Source organism: Trichechus manatus, unplaced genomic scaffold, assembly GCF_000243295.1.
Source record: "Trichechus manatus latirostris isolate Lorelei unplaced genomic scaffold, TriManLat1.0 scaffold00091, whole genome shotgun sequence".
NCBI lineage: Eukaryota > Metazoa > Chordata > Mammalia > Sirenia > Trichechidae > Trichechus > Trichechus manatus.
Window position 1 is genome coordinate 5,786,400 of NW_004444027.1, and position 18,775 is coordinate 5,805,174.

Genomic DNA, 18,775 nt, shown 5'->3' on the forward strand with positions numbered 1-18,775 from the left:
AATGAAGGAATAAAAAATAGCACTGAATGGAATAAGAAACTGACAGAGAACAGAGAACGAGGAGAGCTACAGAGTGGAGGTCCCCTACCAGTGAACATGGCACGGATTCGTCGTCTTGGACTACAGCCACCAAGGAACACAGCCATGGAGTATGGGAAGGCAACTTCATGGAGTTCCCAACAGGAAACACAGCACCTGGTAACCAGCAATACACACTTTCCCACCCCCTACTCTTCTTCCCTGTATGTGGCCTCTATCGCTTTCCAACAGGCCATGGCTGCTTGGCTGGAGAGACACCAGCTCACTGCTACCAAGGTCTGTTGGGCTCCCACCAATCAGTCCCTTCAGAGCCATTTTTTTGTTTTGTTTTTTTTGTTATTTTTTTTTGTTTCTGTTGCTTCTCTCTCTCTCTCTTCCTTCCTTTCTCCCTCCCAGCTAGCACCATGTGCCGGCTTGTCCCCTTTTCTTCATGGGCTGTCATTTTTTGGTTTGTTTGCTTTGTTCTTCTTTTATATTTCTTTTTTCTGTTTCTTCTCTCTCTCCCTTTTCTTTCTTTTCCTTTCTCCTCCCCACCTAGCCCTGTGTACTGTCCCCACCCCTTCTCAAGGGGCTGTGCTGCACTGCTTGGCTGGAGAGAAACTGCACACAGCCTCCTGGGGACTGCGCTGCTGTCACCAACCAGCTCCCTCAGTGTCATTTTATTTATTTTTTCTTTTTTTCAGTTGTTGTGATTTCTTCTCTCTCCCTTCCTGCCTTTCCTTTCTCTCACCTACCTAGCCCCGTGTACCAGCACCGCCTTCTTGGTGGGCTGTAGTGATTGGCTAGAGAGCCTCTGGCACACAGCCTCTCAGGGTCTGTGCCACCTCCACAGGCCGGCTCCTTCAAAACCATATTTTTTCTTTATCTTTCCCCTTCTTCCTTTTCCTTTTCCCTCCCACCTAGGCCCTGCACTGCCTCTGCCCCTTTCTGACAGACTGGGCCATGCTGCCCAGAGAGAGAGACATCAGCTTGTCACCACCGCAATTCTGCCCCGCCCCCAAAAGATGGCTCCCCTGCCACCACATGAATATATATATGTATATGTATAATATATATAGTGTTGTTTTAATTTTTATTATTTGTTGGTTGGTTGGTTTCTTCTCCTTCCTCTTTTTTCCTTTCTCCCATCCACCAAGCCCTGTGCACTGACCACACTCCTTTTTGGCAGGCTGAGCAGCACCGCTCGGCTAGAGAGCCAGCAACACACGGCCTCACAAGATATTCCCCGACCCCAAGTGCTAAATCCTGCCACGTCAACCTTTTTACTTTTTTCTCCTTTTCTCCCTCTCTTCTTTCACTCAGCTACTTAGCTCCACACATCACATCATCCCCCTTCCCTCATGCCTATCTGCACTGTGCGCCAAGCACCATGCACCCAAGTGGCACTGACGTGGTCCCCTGGACCCCACCCTGCACTGTCCACTGGCCCCGTCCTGTCAGCCCCAGTTCATGTCACAAACTATCCATCCCTGCCCCTCCCACTACCACTGGAACTGCCTTGCTGCACCACAGCTGAGTGACTGGTCCTGCCCACCTGGACAAAGTGGTGAGAAGTATTGTGCCCACAGGCAAGCAAGCAACAAAACATGCCCAGCCTGTCTGCCTAGATATAACAAAACAAAACAAAAAAACCAAAACAAAAGAGAAGAATGAAACAAACAAATCTACAATCAATAAATGAAAACAATAATTCCTGAATGTCCTGGAGACAGCAGACAATATCAAAACATACAAAAAAACCAGGACAAGATGGTTCCAGAAGGCGACCAAAATAAAACACCAGATGACCTTCTGGTAGAAGAAAAGGCAATGGAACTACATGATAGGGAATTCAAACTCTAATATTAAGGGTTCTCCAAGACATGAATGAAAATACAGACAAGAATAATGAAAAAATAGACAGAATTATGGAAAATATAGGCAGAACCACAGAAAACACAGACAAAGCAATGAAAATTCAGAAAACTAATACAGGAATAAAATGTCAAAATAAATAAACAACTAGAAATCATACAAAAACAGCAATTAGAAATTCAAAAGATAAAAAACCAGATTTCAGAAATGGACAGTGCGATAGAGGGTTTTAGGAGCAAATCTCAAACAACAGAAGACAGATCAATGAAACTGAAGACAAATCCTTGAAAACTACTTTGGTAGAGGAGAAATCAGGGAAAAGACTGAAGAAAAATGAAGAAACCCTGAGGATAATGTGGGATACAATAAAAAGCAAAAAATATGCATGTGATTAGAGTTCCAGAACAGGGAGAAAAAACGGAAAACAGAGAGGATCAATGAAGATTTGCTCACAGAAAATTTCCCTAATATCATGAAAGATGAAAAGGTGATCATCCAAGAAGCTCTAGGAACCCCATATACAGGAAAGATGCCAAAAGAAAACCACCAAGACATCATAATCATGCTTGCTAAAACCAAAGACAAAGAAGGAATCCTGAAACCATCTTGAGAAAAAAGACAAGTTACATACAAAGGGGAAACAGTAAGACTATGCTCTGATTACTTGGCAGTAACTATACAGGCAAGAAGGCAATGGGATGACATATATAAAACTGTGAAAGAAAAAAACTGCCAACGAGGAATAACAGAGTCTGCCAAACTCTCACTAAAATATACTGGCGAAAAGGACATTTCTGGACAAACAGAAGTTAAAGGAATATGTAAAAACCAAACCAAACTTACAAGAATTATTAAAGGGGGTCCTTCAGTTAGAGAACTAACAACATTAGATAACAACCTGAATCAAGGGCACAAGACAGCATCAGCCAGATAACAACCTAAATAATAAGCTCTCAAGGATAAAACAGAACTAAAAAATTTACAACAGGGAACCAGAGGTCAACCTGTAAATGACAACAAGGTCAGAACAATAAAAGAGGGAATAAACGGTGTAGGTATAGAACTTTCAAATGGAGAGGAAGTCAAGAGGATATCAAATAATAAAACACTGGTTTAAAACTTAGAAGACTGGGTAAATTTCAAGGTAATCGCAAAGAAAATTAACAAATCTACTCATCAATATAAAGAAGAAAAACATAAAATGTCAGTAAACACAAAATCTACAAAAATGAAAGAAACAACGACAAACAAAAAAACCCACAAAGCAAAGGAATTCAACACAGAAGAGTAAGAGGAACAAAGAAAACATGAGCAACATAAAAAAGAGCACTATAAAACGACAGCAATCAACTCACATCTATCAACAATCAAACTCAACGTAAATGGCCTAAATGCACCCATAAAGACGGAGAGTGACAGAATGGATAAAAAAGCAAGACCCATCAATATGCTGTTTACAAGAGACACACTTTAGAAACAGAGACATAAATATACTAAAAATCAAAGGATGGAAAAAAACATCAAGGAAAAAGCAACCAAAAAAGGGCAGGAGTGACAATACTAATCTCAGGTAAAACGGACTTTAAAACAAAATCCACCATAAAAGACAAAGAAGGGCATTATATAATGATTAAAGGGAAAATCCACCATGAGGACATAACCATAATAAATATCTACGCACCCAATGACAGGGCAATGACAGGGCTCCAAAATATATAAACTCTAACAGCACTGAAAAGAGAAATGGACAGTTTCGCAATAATAGTAGGAGACTTCAACACACCACTCTCAGTAAAGGAAAGAAGATCTAGAAAGAAACTCAACAAATATACAGAAGATCTAAAGCCACAATTGACCAACTTAACCTCACAGACATATATACAACACTCCAGCCACAGCAACAAAGTGCACATTCTTTACCAACGCACATGGAATGTTCTTCAGAATAGACCACATCTTAGGCTACAAAGCAACCCTCAACAAAATCCAAAACACTGAGATAATACCAAGCGAATTCTCTGATCACAACACCAACAAAGCAGAAATTAATAAAGGGAGACCAAGGAAAAAAATCAAATACCTGGAAATTGACTAACACCTTGCTTAAAAACCACTGGGTAACAGAAAAAATCAACCATAGAATAAAAAACTCCCAGAATCAAATGAGAATGAAAAAATATCGTATCAAAACCTTTGGGACATGGCAAAGGCAGTGTTCAGAGGTTAACGTATAGCAATGGATGCACACATCAAAAAAGCAAAAAAGGACAAAATCAAAACATTAGCTATACAACTCGAACAAACAGAGAACAGCAAAAGAAGCTCACAGCCACCAGAAGAAAGGACGCTAAAGATCTGGGCAGAAATAAATGAAACGGAGAACAGAAAAACAATAGAAAGAATCAACAAAACTAAAATTAGTTCTTTCAAAAGATCAACAAAATTGACAAATCACTGGACAAACTGACAAAACAAAAACAGGAGAGGACACAAATAACCAAAAGGGCAAACTGACAGAACAAAAACAGGAGAGGACACAAATAACCAAAATAAGAAATGAAATGGGACACTACAACAGACTCAAGTGAAATAAAAAAGATCATAACAGAGTCCTATGAAAAACTATACTCAATAAATTTGAAAACCTAGAGGAAATGGACAAATTTTTAGAAACATGCTACTTGCCTAAACTAACACAAACTGAGGTCGAAAATCTGAACAGACCCATAAGAAGAGAAGAGAACGAAAGAGTAATAAACCCCCCCCCAAAAAAAAAAAAAAAAAAAAGGCCTGGCCCAGATGGCTTCACTGGAGAATTCTACCAAACATTCAGAGAAGAGCTTGCACCAGTACTACTCAAACTACTTCAGAACATAGAAAATGTATGGACATATAAGAATTCATTCTATGAAGCCAGCATAACCCTGATACCAAAACCTGGCAAAGACATCACAAAAAAAGAAAATTACAGACAAATATCTCTTATGAATACAGATGCAAAAATTCTCAACAAAATTCTAGCTAATAGAATTCAGCATTATATCAAAAACAACAACAACAACAAAACAAACAAACAACAACAAAAAAAAAACTACTACGGCCAAGTGGGATTCATACCAGGTATGAAAGGATGGTTCAACATTAGAAAATCAATGTAATCCACCACATAAATAAAACAAGAGAATCATATGATCATCTCAATTGATACAGAAAAGGCATTCAGTAAAACCCAACACTCATTCCTGACAAAAACTCTCAACAAAATAGGCATAGAAGGGAAATTCCTCAACATAATAAAAGGCATCTATACAAAACCAACAGCAAACATCATTCTTAATGGAGAGAGGCTTAAAATGTTCCCCCTGAGAACAGGAACAAGATGAGGATGCCCTTTATCACTACTCTTATTTAACATTGTGCTGGCAACTGGACTAAACCAAAGCTAAGAAATTTCCTGAATACAACCAAACACTTTGAGGGACAGAGTAGCAGGGGCAAGGGTCTGGGGACCATGGTTTCAGGGGACATCTAGGTTGTCAACCGGCATAACAAAGTTTATTAAGAAAGTGTTCTGCATTTCACTTTGGTGAGTGGAGTCTGGGGTCTTAAAAGCTAGCGAGTAGCCATCTAAGATGCATCAACTGGTCCCAACCCACCTGGAGCAAAGGAGAATGAAGAACATCAAAGACACAAGGAAAGTATTAGCCCAAGAGACAGAAAGGGCCACATAAATCAGAGACTCCATCGCCTGAGATCAGAAGAACTAGATGGTGCCTGGCTACCACCAATGACCACCCTGACAGTGAACACAACAGAGAGTCCCTGATGGAGCAGGAGAAAAGTGGGATGAAGAACTCAAATTCTAGTAAAAAGACCAGACTTAATGGTTTGACTGAGACTGGGGGATCCAGAAAGCATGGCCCCCGGACTTTCTGTCAGCCCAAAACTGAAACCATTCCCGAGGCCAACTCTTCAGACAAAGATTAGACTGGACTATGGGAATAAAATGATACTCGTGAAGAGTGTGCTTCTTAGCTCAAGTAGATACATGAGACTAAATGGGCAGCTCTTGTCCAGAGGTGAGATGAGAAGGCAGAGAGGGTCAGGAGCTGGTTGAATGGACACGGGAAATCGGGAATGGAAAGGAGGAGTGTGCTGTCACAGTATAGGGAGAGCAACTAGGGTCACATAACAATGTATGTAAAAATTTTTGTATGAGAGACTAACTTGAATTCTCAACTTTCACTTAAAACACAATAAAAATAAATAAATAACTCAGGAAAAAAAAAAAACCCACTATTGTGCTGGAAGTCCTAGCTAGAGCAATACGGCAAGAAAAAGAAATAAAGAGCATCCAAATTGGTAAGGAAGAAGTAAAGCTATCCCTATTTGTGGATGATATGATACTATACATAGAGAAACCAAAGGACTCCACAAGAAAACTACTGAAACTAAAAGAAAATTCATCATAGTTGTAGGATACATGATAAACATGCAAAAATCATTGGATTCCTATACACCAATAAAGAGAACTATGAAAAGGAAATCAGGAAAGCAATACCATTTATAATAGCCCCTAAAAAAAATAAAATACTTAGGAATAAATCTAACCAGGGACGTAAAAGACCTATACAAAGAAAACGACAAAACACTACTGCAAGAAACCAAAAGAGATGTACACAAATCGAAAAAAATATGCTAGTGGATAGGGAGACACAACATTGTGAAAATGTCAATTCTACTCAAAGCAATCTACAAATATAATGCAATCCCGGGCCAAATACCAATAGCATCTTTTAACGAGATGGAAAAACTAATCATTAACTTTATATGGAAAGGAAAGAGGCCTCAGATAAGTAAATCACTATTGAAGAAAAAGAATAAAGTAGGAGAACTCGAACTACCTGACCTCAGAACCTACTATACAGCTGTGATAGTCAAAACAGTCTGGTACTGGTACAACGACAGACACTGACCAGTGGAACAGAATCTAGAACCCAGGTGTAAATCCATTCACCTATGGTCACCTGCTCTTTGACAAAGGCCCGAAGTCCATTACATGGGGAAAAGACAGTCTTTTTAACAAATTGTGCTGGCAAAACTGGGTGTCCATCTGCAAGAAAATGAAACAGGACCCGTACCACACACTATACACAAAAACTAATTCAAAATAGATCAAACACCTAAACATAAAATCAAAAACTATAAAGGTCATACAAATAAAAATAGGGTCACTGCTAGAGACCCTAATACACAGCATAAATAGGATACAAACCATAACTAACAATCACGAACACCAGAAGATAAGCTAGATAACTGGGATCTTCTAAAAATTACACACTTCAGACTTTACCAAAAGAGTAAAAAGAGAACCTATAGACTGGGAAAAGATTTTTGGCTATGACATATCCGACAAAGGTCTAATCTTTAAAATTTATAGGAAAATCCAACACCTCGACAAAAAAAAGACAAATAATCCAACTAAAAATGGGCAAAGGATATGAATAAACACTTCACCAGACAAGACATTCAGGCAGCTAACAGACACATGAGTAAACACTTGCAATCACTAGCTATTAGAGAAATCCAAATCAAAACTTCCATCTCACCCTGACATTACCGGCACAAATCAAAACAACAGAAAATAAATGTTGGAGAGGCTATGGGGAGACTGGAACTATTATGCACTGCTGGTGGGAATGCAAAAAGGTACAAACATTTTGGAAAACAATATGGTGCTTCCTTAGAAAGTTAGAAATAGAAATAGCATACAATCCGGAAATCCTACTCCTAGGAATATATCCTAGACAAATAAGAGCCGCCACACGAATAGACATCTGCACACCCATGTTCACTGCAGCATTGTTCGCAATAGTAAAAAGACAGAAAAAACCTAGATGCCCATCAACAGGTGAATGGATACAAACTATGGTACATACACACAATGGAATACACAACAATAAAAAACAATAAAGAACAAGGATGAATCTGTGAAACATCTCACAACATGGATGAATCTGTAGGGCATTATCAATCACAAATGGACAAATACTGTATGAGACCACTATTACAAAAACACATGAAAAGGTTTACACACCGAAAGAAACAATCTTTGATGGTTACGACGGAGGGGAGAAGTGGGGAGGGAAAAACACTAACCAGAAGATAGATAAGTAGTAACTGGTGAAGGGTAAGACAGCACACAATTCCGGGGAAGTCAGCACAATTTGACCAAGGCAAGGTCATGGAAGCTTCATAGACAAATCCAAACTCCCTGAGGGACCAAATTACTGGGCTGAAGGCTCGGTACCATGGTCTTGGAGGACACCTAGCTCAACTGGCATAACAGTTTATAAAGAATATGTTCTACATCCTACTTTGGTGAGTAGTGTCTGGGGTCTTAAAAGCTTGTGAGCAGCCATCTAAGATACTCCACTAGCCCCACCTTGTCTGGGGCAAGGGAGAATGAAGAAAACTAAAGACACAAGGGAAAGATTAGTCCAAAGGACTATTGGACCACAATTACCACAGCCTCCATCAGACTGAGTCCAGCACAGCTAGATGGTATCCGGCTACCTCCACTGACTGCTCTGACAGAGATCACAATAGAGGGTCCTGGACAGAGCTGGAGAAGGATGTTTAACAAAATTTTAACTCACAAAAAGACTAGACTTACTGGTCTGACAGAGATGGGAGAAACCCTGAAAGTACAACTCCTGGACATCCTTTTAACTCAGTACTGAAGTCACTCCTGAGGTTTCCCCCTTCAGCCAAAGATTAGACAGGCCCATAAAACAAAACGACACTAAAGGGCACACCAGCCCAGGGGCAAGGACGAGAAGGCAGGAGGGGACAGGAAAGCTGGTAATGGAGAGCCCAAGGTCGAGAAGGGGAGAGTGTTGATCTGTCGTAGGGTTGGCAATCAAAGTCATAAAAAAATATGTGTACTAATTGTTTAATGAGAAACTAATTTGCTCTGTAAACCTTTATTTAAAGTACAGTAAAAAAAAAAAGAATGCCATTCATATACATACAGAAGACTCAGATACATGCATGTCCAGAAAATATCCTAATGTGAAATCATACATACACCATATCCCAAATCAAGAAAACAGAAACATAGAGAAGATCTATAAAACATAGCAGAAAATATGCACAGATAAATATACTTCTCCTCTTACATGCCAGAAGAAGTTTGTGCACAAGAGGGGGCCCAGCACAGATTAACTAACCTGTCTGGGTTTGACTCCAGATCTTGTCCCTTACTGATGGGTAACCCTGTTACTTAAACTCTCTGTGCCTGTTTTCTCTTCTGTAAAATGGGGACTTTAAAGAATTATTGTTGTTAGGTGCTGTCAAGTCAGACTCATGGTGACCCTATGTACAACAGAACGAAACAATGCCCGCTACTGTGACATCCTCACAGATGTTGCTATGTTTGAGCCCACCACTACAGCCAATGTGTCAATCCATCTTGTTGAGGATCTTCCTCTGTTTCATTGACCTTCTACTTTACCAAGCACGATGTCCTTCTCAAGGGGACTGGTCACTCCTGATAACTTGTCCAAAGTCAGTGAGACAAAGTCTCGTCATGCTCACTTTTAAGGAGCATTCTGGCTGTCCTTCTCCCAAGACATATTTGTGTGTCTCTGGCCATCCATGGTATAGTCAGTATTCTTCACCAACACCATAACTCAAATGCATCCATCCTTCTTTGGTCTTCCTTATTACAGCTGTCGCATGCGCATGAGCCAATTAAAAATACCATGGCTTGAGTCAGGTGCACCTTTAGTCCTCAAGGTGACATCCTTGCTTTTTAACACTTTAAAGAGGTCTTCTGCAGCAGATTTGCCAGATGCAATGCATCGTTTGACTTCTTGACTGCTGCTTCCATTGGTGTTGAAAGATTAGATATATTAAATGAATAAAATACTAAGAATAGTACCTGGTACACAGTGGGTGCCACGTAAGTTAAACAAAATAAATGACATACTTACAAAGAATTGCATAGAGAAGACTCACATGCTTACAACTCTGAAGCATTCACAGCAGAAAAAGACCCATATTCTCCTAGCTACAAAAATATATTCTTATACGTTGAAGATTCACAAAATCTAAGACACTCTAAAGTTTAGATAAGGAGATGACTAACACATCACTGATCTGGTGGGAAAGAGAAGTCAGTGTCAAGACAGCTGGAAGAACCTGGACTTGGGTAGGAGTGTATGGACCATACACTACCTGAGAAGTCAAAGGATGTTTTTAATCCAGACTCTCAATGCTAAAACCTGAAGGCTGGGACTACTGTGGTGCCTAGGAGATGAAGTCAGCAGTTGCTGGGGTTATAGAGATCCCAGTATATTAAGAATGATGAGCGTCCTTAGTTACCAATTTCAATAACAGAGAATGGAAGTGAAATGAAGCTGTCTATAATTCTATTTACTTTGCCTCTTACAAACTGGTTTCTGATCCTAACACTCTACTGAAACTAATCTCTCTGAGACTGTTAATGACTTCCTAATTTCCATAGCCAATGGCCTCATCTGCATCTTACATGATATTACCTATCTTGTATTCCCTTGGCTACTAGGCTGTCATAGTCAGCTCTCCTCTCACCTTCCTAATTACTTCTTTCCTAGCCTCTTTTTACAAATCTTACCAATTCTTTTTAATTCTCTCTCTGAAATTTCTTTTAAGCTAGACCACTCTTCTTCATGCTTGCTGCTACTGCCTTAACTCAGGCCTCTGCGATCCCCCTGGGCTTGTGAAACAGACCCACTCCTGGTCTTCCTGCCCCTGTATCTCTGTACTCCTGTCCATCCTCTATGGTGCTTCCAGAATTACTTTCTCCAAAATAAATACAATCCTGTCATTCTCCTCCTTATAAGCCTCTACTGAAGGACTTCCCATTCTCTAGAATATAAAATTTAAACTGCACATGTTAGATTCTTCATCTCACTCCAGCTTACCTCTTCAATTTAATCTTTCACCTATCTACCTGCCCTAATCCAAAATGACGTTCTCACTGTTCCCTGAATACTCTATGTTCTGTGATGCTCTGCCTGGACCACTCTCCTCCATCTTTTTTTCAATCTAGAAAAGTCCTTCTTTTTCCCTACAAGACCCACCTTAATTATTATTTCCTAAGTAATGTCTTCCTCAGCTTCCCTTCAGCAGAGAGAATTATTTTTCCGAATGCCTGAAGCACTGTGGTCAGACATCTCTTACAATACATGCCATGTGGGATTGTAATTTACCTGTTTAACTGTCAGATTTTCCACTAAACTTTGAGCACCTCAAAGATAAAGCCACCATTCTACTAATTTCTAAAAACTCCTGTACCCATCACATAGTTGCCTCCCAAAAAATTCTGGTTGAATCAAATTAAACCCTTTCATAAAATAGGGAAAAGAAAATCTTTAGTTATGACAGTGTAACTCTTTAAACATAAAATAAGAAAACAAATGAGACTACTTTGGAAAGCATAAGGCTCTACGGACAACAGAAAAAGGGAGGAATATTCCTTACCGCTGTACATCTTTATTCTTCCAAAAGGAGGCAGACTGAGCCTTTGGCACTCTTTCAATAAAATTCACCAGCTCTTCCATGAGGAGCCTGAGTTTAAACAAAAAAAGTGATGAATATTCATAAAAATATCATAAAAACACAATGTTCTAACACAGTAGTCAGGAGAAATGGACTTGCCATCCTCCACCTTCTTCTTCCTCTCTGTTGCATATAAACATGGGCACCATTTTACACAAAGTTAACCAAAAACCTAGCCTTCATTGAATTTCCATGCTAAAAATTCTACACTTAAATGATTTAAATTCACCTTTAAAACAAGCCTGGTCTGTTTCTTGTCTCTAAACACTGAAATATAGAAGCCTACGGTTTAACACTCAAAGATCTCTGTCTTTATTACTTAAAATACTAAAGGAGAAAAAGTTAAATGACTGTGAAATACCTGATTTTAGTGGCAGCAGGGGTAGGAGTAGTGGCTGTTTTTTAAATGACAATATTAAATGATCATTTTAAACTGATAAATTTTCTTGACATGTTTTAGGAAATAACAAAATTTATGTGGAAGAATACTCTTAGGACTAATTCTAAAAACTTAACTAAAGAAAGTGCAAAAGGATGGGCTCTGAAGATCACAAGATGAATTAGCCACGGAATCAGAGTGGAGAGATCCTAAGAAACATCTCACTCTATTGGCTCAACGGTACAAATGATACGGGGAATACATGGGACAGACAACTGTTATAAATTCTTGATGGCTAGAGGATGGCCAAAGGCTAGAAATAGAATTTCAACATCTTGAATTCCCCTTCATAATCTAGTATAGATAATCCATGCTGTCTTAAATCCTTTCACACTCAACATATGCATACAACAAGCCATAAGTTTATTACCATTTGAATACTGAACTTCATTTTTTTCCATTTGTTTATTTAGTCCTAATACTGTCTCCTTCAGTCATGAAGGAGCAATGCTTGTTCCAGAATTCCAAGAATTGGGAACCAAGCTCATTACCACTCTGACTGTAGCTTTCATGAGAATAGTCTGGTATGTTCATCTTCATGGTTTAAAGTTTTCAGACTAGAGTCTAATGTTTTTAGCTTATCGTCTCATTGAAATTGATCTATTACTTTGAGTGTTTTACTTTCCTGTAATGGCCCTTCCTCAGATCCCTGTTTTTCTGTACACACTGCAGGCAATATGGCTTGACAAAGAAACAAGTAAATATTTTGTTTCATTTCCAGTAATTCTATCTTGCTAGACATCTGCCAAGACACTAGAACCCAAACTCAGGAGTCTGTGGACTCCTAGTTCCCATATTTTGGGTCCTGATAGTTTCAACTTATGCCATACCTGTCAATTTATTTCAAAACAATTCTTTTTCCTGGGGTAGTTTTCTTTTTTTTTTCTCACTAAATAATGCTATGGTTACTTACAGCAAATAGCTATATCACGAAGGCTTAGTAGGAGCTAAGAAAGAGATGGCAGAGTATTCTCAAAGTCAAAGGAAGACTTTACAGTTTTTAGAGTCCTGAGTTTCACTCCATCAACAGTAACGACAACTTACTCATCTAATTACTCATTCCCTGTTTTCTAAAAGCTGTCTCTATTAAACCACAAAAGGCGGGGAATTCTGCAAGCCAAGAAATGTAATTTCTTCCTCTTTTCTTAAATATGCTATGTTTCTTTTCACTGAAGCTCTTTGCTGTGCATTGCTGTGGCCTCCCCTAATTGGGATGATCTGCACAGGAGAGCGATCTCTGTAAACTCTTTCTTCAGTTTATGTAAAAAAAGAAAAGAAAAAAGATTAACAAACGCTAGAGAATTCCACCGAACATTTCTTTATCTAGAGAGGCGACCATGTGTGCCTATTCTTTGTGTCAGGTGCTCAGAAGGAAATAACAATTGATCCTGGCATAACATCAAATTAAAGTCACCAATGAAGGAAAAGAGCTTTCTAGCAACATTCTAATAGGCCAGGAATAAATATTCTCACCTGCCGATCTGAAGAGTGGGTTCTGTAGCATATACGGTGCCTGTGAAACCAGTGTGCTCAGTGATGTAGGGGAGTGCCATCATGCAATGATAGTTAGAGATGAGGATCACATCTACCGTAGACAGATCTATTAGCTCGGTCTGAAAAGAAAGGGGAGGGAATGATACCTATCTGTTCCAGGCACATAGATTAACATGATGTAACTGAAAAATTATGTTGCCAAATGCAGAGAAGTAGTTTTTGTACTACAGAATAATGATGCCTTTCCTGCAATACTTCTATTCTCTCATTTTAGAATATTTGCTAATACTGACACCAAGTAGCAGGACAGGATTGCGAAAAATGAGAAAGTAGCCAGTCCACCAGCAGCACTCTGATTTTACTAGGACACAGTTCTGAGTTAGACACATGAGGATAAATGATAACAGGATGTCTCAGCAGAGGTTGCCTGGCAAGTGAAACCAGGTAACTTGAAGCAGAGAGAGCAATATAAGCTATAAGGCCATACTAGAATGTAATGCACCGTTGCTGCAGACTAATGAGAAACAGGGAAAGAAGCACACAGAAACCAGATCTTCAAATGTTAAATGTGGGAGGCAACTTTTGACTACTAGTGTTAGATACAGAGCATATATATATATATATATGTATATAAAATATATATGGGCAGTCATGAAAGTATATTCTTATATTCTAGCCTAATCTTAAGCCCAAGTCCACCCTTTTACTCCATTATTTACTTATTTTTTAAATTGCGATTTAGGTGAAAGTTTAGAGAGCAAATTAGTTTCTCATTAAACAGTTAACAACCAAATTGTTTTCTGACATTGGTTGTCATCTCTGCAATGTGTCAACACGCTCAGCTTCTCCACCCCAGGTTCCGTTTCCATTCGTCCAGTTTTGTTGTTCCTTCCTGCCTTCTTGTCTTTGCTTTTGAGCTGATATGCCCATTAGTCTCATATACATGACTGAACTATGAAGTATGTCTGTCACGTCCCACTGACCTGCCTAATCTTTGGCTGAAGGGTGAACCTCAGGAATGACTTCAGTACTGAGTTAAAAGGGTGTCTGGTCACTTGGGGGCCAAAAACTCGAGGTTTCTCCATCTCTGTCAGACCAGCAAGCCTGGTCTTCTTTATTTTTATTTTTGTGAATTTGAATTTTGTTCTGTATTTTTCTCCAGCTCTGCCTGGGACCCTCTATTGTGATCCCTGCCACAGCAGCTGGTGGTGGTAACCAGGCACTATCTAGTTGTTCTGAGCTCAGTCTGGTGGAGGCTGTAGTAGTTGTGGTCCATTACTCCTTTGGAATAAACTTTCCCTTGTGTCTTTGCTCTTCTTAATTCTCCTTTGCTCCAGCTGGGATGGGACTAGTAGGTGTATATTAGATGGCTGCCTACAAGCTTTTGAGACTCCAGTTGCTACTTGCCACAGTCGGATATAGAACATTTTCTTTATAGACTATGTTATGTCAATTGGGCTAGATGTCCCTAAGACTATGGTCCTCATCCCTCAGCCCAGTAGCTCTGTTTCTCAGGGCATTTGGATGTGTCTGGGAAGCTTCTATGACTTTGCCGTGGTCTTTTACTCCATTATTAAGGTAATGTGGAAAGGGAAAAGACAGGTTAGTAGTTGAGGAACACTGCTACTCATACTTGGTAAATTTATTGAAGATTCGATTGCTGAATTAATAGAATGGAATGTTTTCCCCATATATTTAAGTCCTACCAGTCTTTTACAGCCAAAGTACAACTCTGAGTATATCCCAACTGAATTAAGAGACTATCTCAAGAACAGATTTGACGCACTGAAAACCAATAACTGAAGACCAAATGAGTTGTGGGATGACATCAAGGACATCAGACATGGAGAGCAAATTGTTATATACAAACGCTTGGATTCTGTAGATGTTAAATTGGGTCAAAATAACCATAATTTATTGGTTGCTTACCATACTGTACTAGATCCTGTGAGGGATACAAAAGTATTTAATGTAATTGTACTAGATTATAAATTCCATGAGGACTGGGATTGGGTCTCCCTGGTTCACTCACAAATCAGCAAGTAACAAGTTACACTATCAGAACACCAATTAGTAAATTCTCTATTGTTGCCCATAAACTGAAGATTGTAGTAGTCAGTGCCATATGTGGTGGACTGAAAATAAATGTAGCACATGGGATTAGGAATCTTCAAACAGATGGGAAACTGCCCCATCAATTTCTAAATGACAAATGAGGATGACAAAAAGATTCAATAGCAGTGAGGGAGAGCTCAGGATTCTCGGTAACTCTCTACCTTCGCTCTTCTTACTACTGTATCTCAAACTGCCACCTTCGGTTATCACGTCCTTCTCTCTTTCTTCTTCTCTTTCTCTCTGGCATCCCAAAAGGGCATATACACTTACTTCAAAGAAAGAGAAAAAAGTTTGCAGAATATCAAAGGGAAGAATGGAAAATAAGGCAAACTGCACTCCAATTTTTCTTTTCTCTTTGACACTGAATTGTGAAAGTATTTTCTACAGGCATTATAATCCACTGGGCAGCAGCTTCTCACTGATTTCCTCGGGAACCCTGGAATAGCTACTGGCTTCCTTACACTTCATCTGTCTGTTGAGAATCCCACCTTAGGCCACTATGAGGATTAGGCCTGTCAGCTAAGATTGATTAATTTCCTTTAAAAATAATGGAAACTAATTATTTTCCTTTAAAACTATAAAACTGGCCCCAAACCCTTACAACTCTTAAAACAAGTCTCACTAGGATAATAATATGTATGTGACAGATATCCATGACTCAGTTCAGAATTCATGCATTTCATGCAATATTCAATATATTTCAAGTCAGCAAGAATTTTTACATTTTACTGGATAACATCAATTTTCAATTACCCACTGTAAACAAGATTAGGAAAAAAAGCATGGTTAATTTTAGCATAAAACCAAAAAAATCCGTTGCCGTTAAGTTGATTCTGACTCACAGAGACCCTATAGGACAGAGTAGAACTGCACCATAGGGTTTCCAAGGAGCGGTTGATGGATTCAAACTGCTGACCTTTTGGTTAGCAGCTGAACTCTCAACCACTGCACCACCGGGGCTCCAATCTAAGCAATGCAGACATTATAATTACAAAACTGAAAGGTTTGAGCTATTTCCTTACCTTGTTCAAAACTGTGCTCTAGAAGTGTTAGTGGGGATTTATGGCGAGTTAGGGAGAGGAAAAAGAGAGTGACTTAAATTATTTATATATAATATAAAAACCTCCAAAATGTTCATATTTAGTATAACTATGTGTCTGGAAAAACAGAGTCATTTCAAGTTGAAAACAGGAAGCTAAGCCCCTTAAAATGCTTTCTAGATTTCATTTGGAGAGATTATAGCATATGCTTTGTTTCTACAATAACATTAACTTTAATCTTACCTCTGGTAAGCAGAATTCAGGCACAGAATCCACAAATACATGACCTGAGCACTCCTTTAGCTCCTAAAAGAAATGAAAAGGAAAAATATCTATAGGAAGAGATATCCAACAGACATAACACCAAAGAAATTTAATCCTCAAACCAACTTTTCATGAAAAATCATAGACTGCTAGAGCTGTAGGGAAGTGGAAAGGTTATTTAAGTCAATTGTTCCTTGTTTAGGCTCGGGAGGCTAAGTGTCTTACTCAGGGTAAAAACACTGGTTGGTGGCAGTCTCAGGACAATGCACAGCTCTTGATGCTTCTTCAGGGAAGCCACATGTAGGCACATGCTGCTTCATAACCCATGATCCAATGGTTTTCAAATAATGCTTATATAGACCATACCAGAAACATCAGAATTATCTGGGGGCACTGATAAAAATAAAGATTCCTGGCCCCTATTTAAGATAAGACTTAAGGGATTAGAAACTGCGAGGAGGCAGCCATGGAATCTGTATTTGTAACAAGCATCTCCAGTGACTCTGTTATGCAATCAGGTTACTGGTCATAGCCCTAGACAAATTACTTACAGCCTCTTTCTCCTCCTACCAAGAATTGGAGGAAAGGGCAAAGTAAGGAGGTGGGTGAAGAATAGGTGGTAGGGGTAAAACCACCCCACCACAACTATGAATATAATCTGTGCCCTTGCAGCAAATACAATTTATTTGGGATTATAAACTAAATGTATTCATTCAGAAGAAAAAAAACATACTGCAACTTCCTACCTCACCCAGGACCTATCATATTTAACGTATCTGTCTTAGTTTGGGTTGCTCCAGAAGTAGACCCTGAGAAAGTGGTTGAGAGCAAGGAGTTTACTATACAGGAGGTGCTGAAAACACAGCAGGAGAATGGGGAAGTAATACAGGGACAGGAGGGTGGCTGATAAACAATACTTTATTGAGCCACATACCACTGTGGGCAATTGGCACTTATTCCCGTAGGGAAACTCTGAGAAATAGTATAAAGCAAACATCTTAGAGTTATCCTACTGAGAGGTAACGCGCCTGAGATATTTACATAACAACTTCTGCATTTTGTGCAGCTTTGGAAAAAACACTCTCAGGTAAACTGAAACAGATATTGGCGGCCAGAATTCTGATACAGCACACTGAAGTGGTAAGACCCCAGAGATATGAGTGGGTCACCAACAAGGTCTATCTGCTACAATGCTTCCAGAAGGCCATCAGAGTTGTTTTCTTCTCTCACTGACACTTTAAACTTAAGTCTACAGAGAAGTTTTTAAAAATTTTATTTAATTTTTGTTGTTGTTGAGAATATACATACGAGAAAATATACCAATTCAACAATTTCTACATGTACAATTCAGTGACACTGATTACATTCTTCAAGTTTATCTAAACTGTTCCTTTCTCATAACATAAACTAATTTTTTCTGCCATCAAGGCCAAAGCTATCTACGACTGTATAACGAAACCAGTAAAAGATATAAATTGGTTGACAGTTTGCTTTGCTCTTCCCAGGAGAATGATGTTATAGTTTTGTTCTATAGTGTTTCCATTAGTCATTGAACATATATTTGTTCATACACATAGACACACACACATATTTATATACCAGAGTCTGAATGATTTTACTCTCAATCTTTATCTGAAAATTATGTGTTAACTATATGTTATTTTCCTTTTTAATTTTACTATCCTTTGTGGGTCTCATATCAGAACCCTGATAGAGTATTTCCTGTCAACTCTTGTTCTTATGTGAGTACTGTTAACCAGTGTTATGGATTGAATCGTGTCCTCCAAAAATGTGCATCAACTTAGCTAAGCCATGATTCCCAGTATTGTGTGACTGTCCACCATTTTGTCATCTGATGTGATTTTCCTATGTGTTGTAAATCCTACCTCTATGATGTTAATGAGGCAGGATTAGAGACAGTTAT

At 39.0% G+C, this 18,775-nt stretch overlaps 1 protein-coding gene across 2 annotated transcripts in view; it reads right to left on the reverse strand.

Moving 5' to 3' along the window:
* Positions 1-18,775, reverse strand: part of INTS9 (integrator complex subunit 9) — a 157,717-nt gene that overhangs the window by 57,709 nt on the left and 81,233 nt on the right. For both annotated transcript variants that reach the window (XM_004382191.2, XM_023736736.1), the window contains 3 exons: positions 16,831-16,893; positions 13,412-13,551; positions 11,422-11,508 (listed from right to left, as the gene is read on the reverse strand). In XM_004382191.2, the coding sequence (XP_004382248.1) occupies positions 11,422-11,508; positions 13,412-13,551; positions 16,831-16,893 (290 nt within the window). The remainder of the gene's footprint in view (positions 1-11,421; positions 11,509-13,411; positions 13,552-16,830; positions 16,894-18,775) is intronic.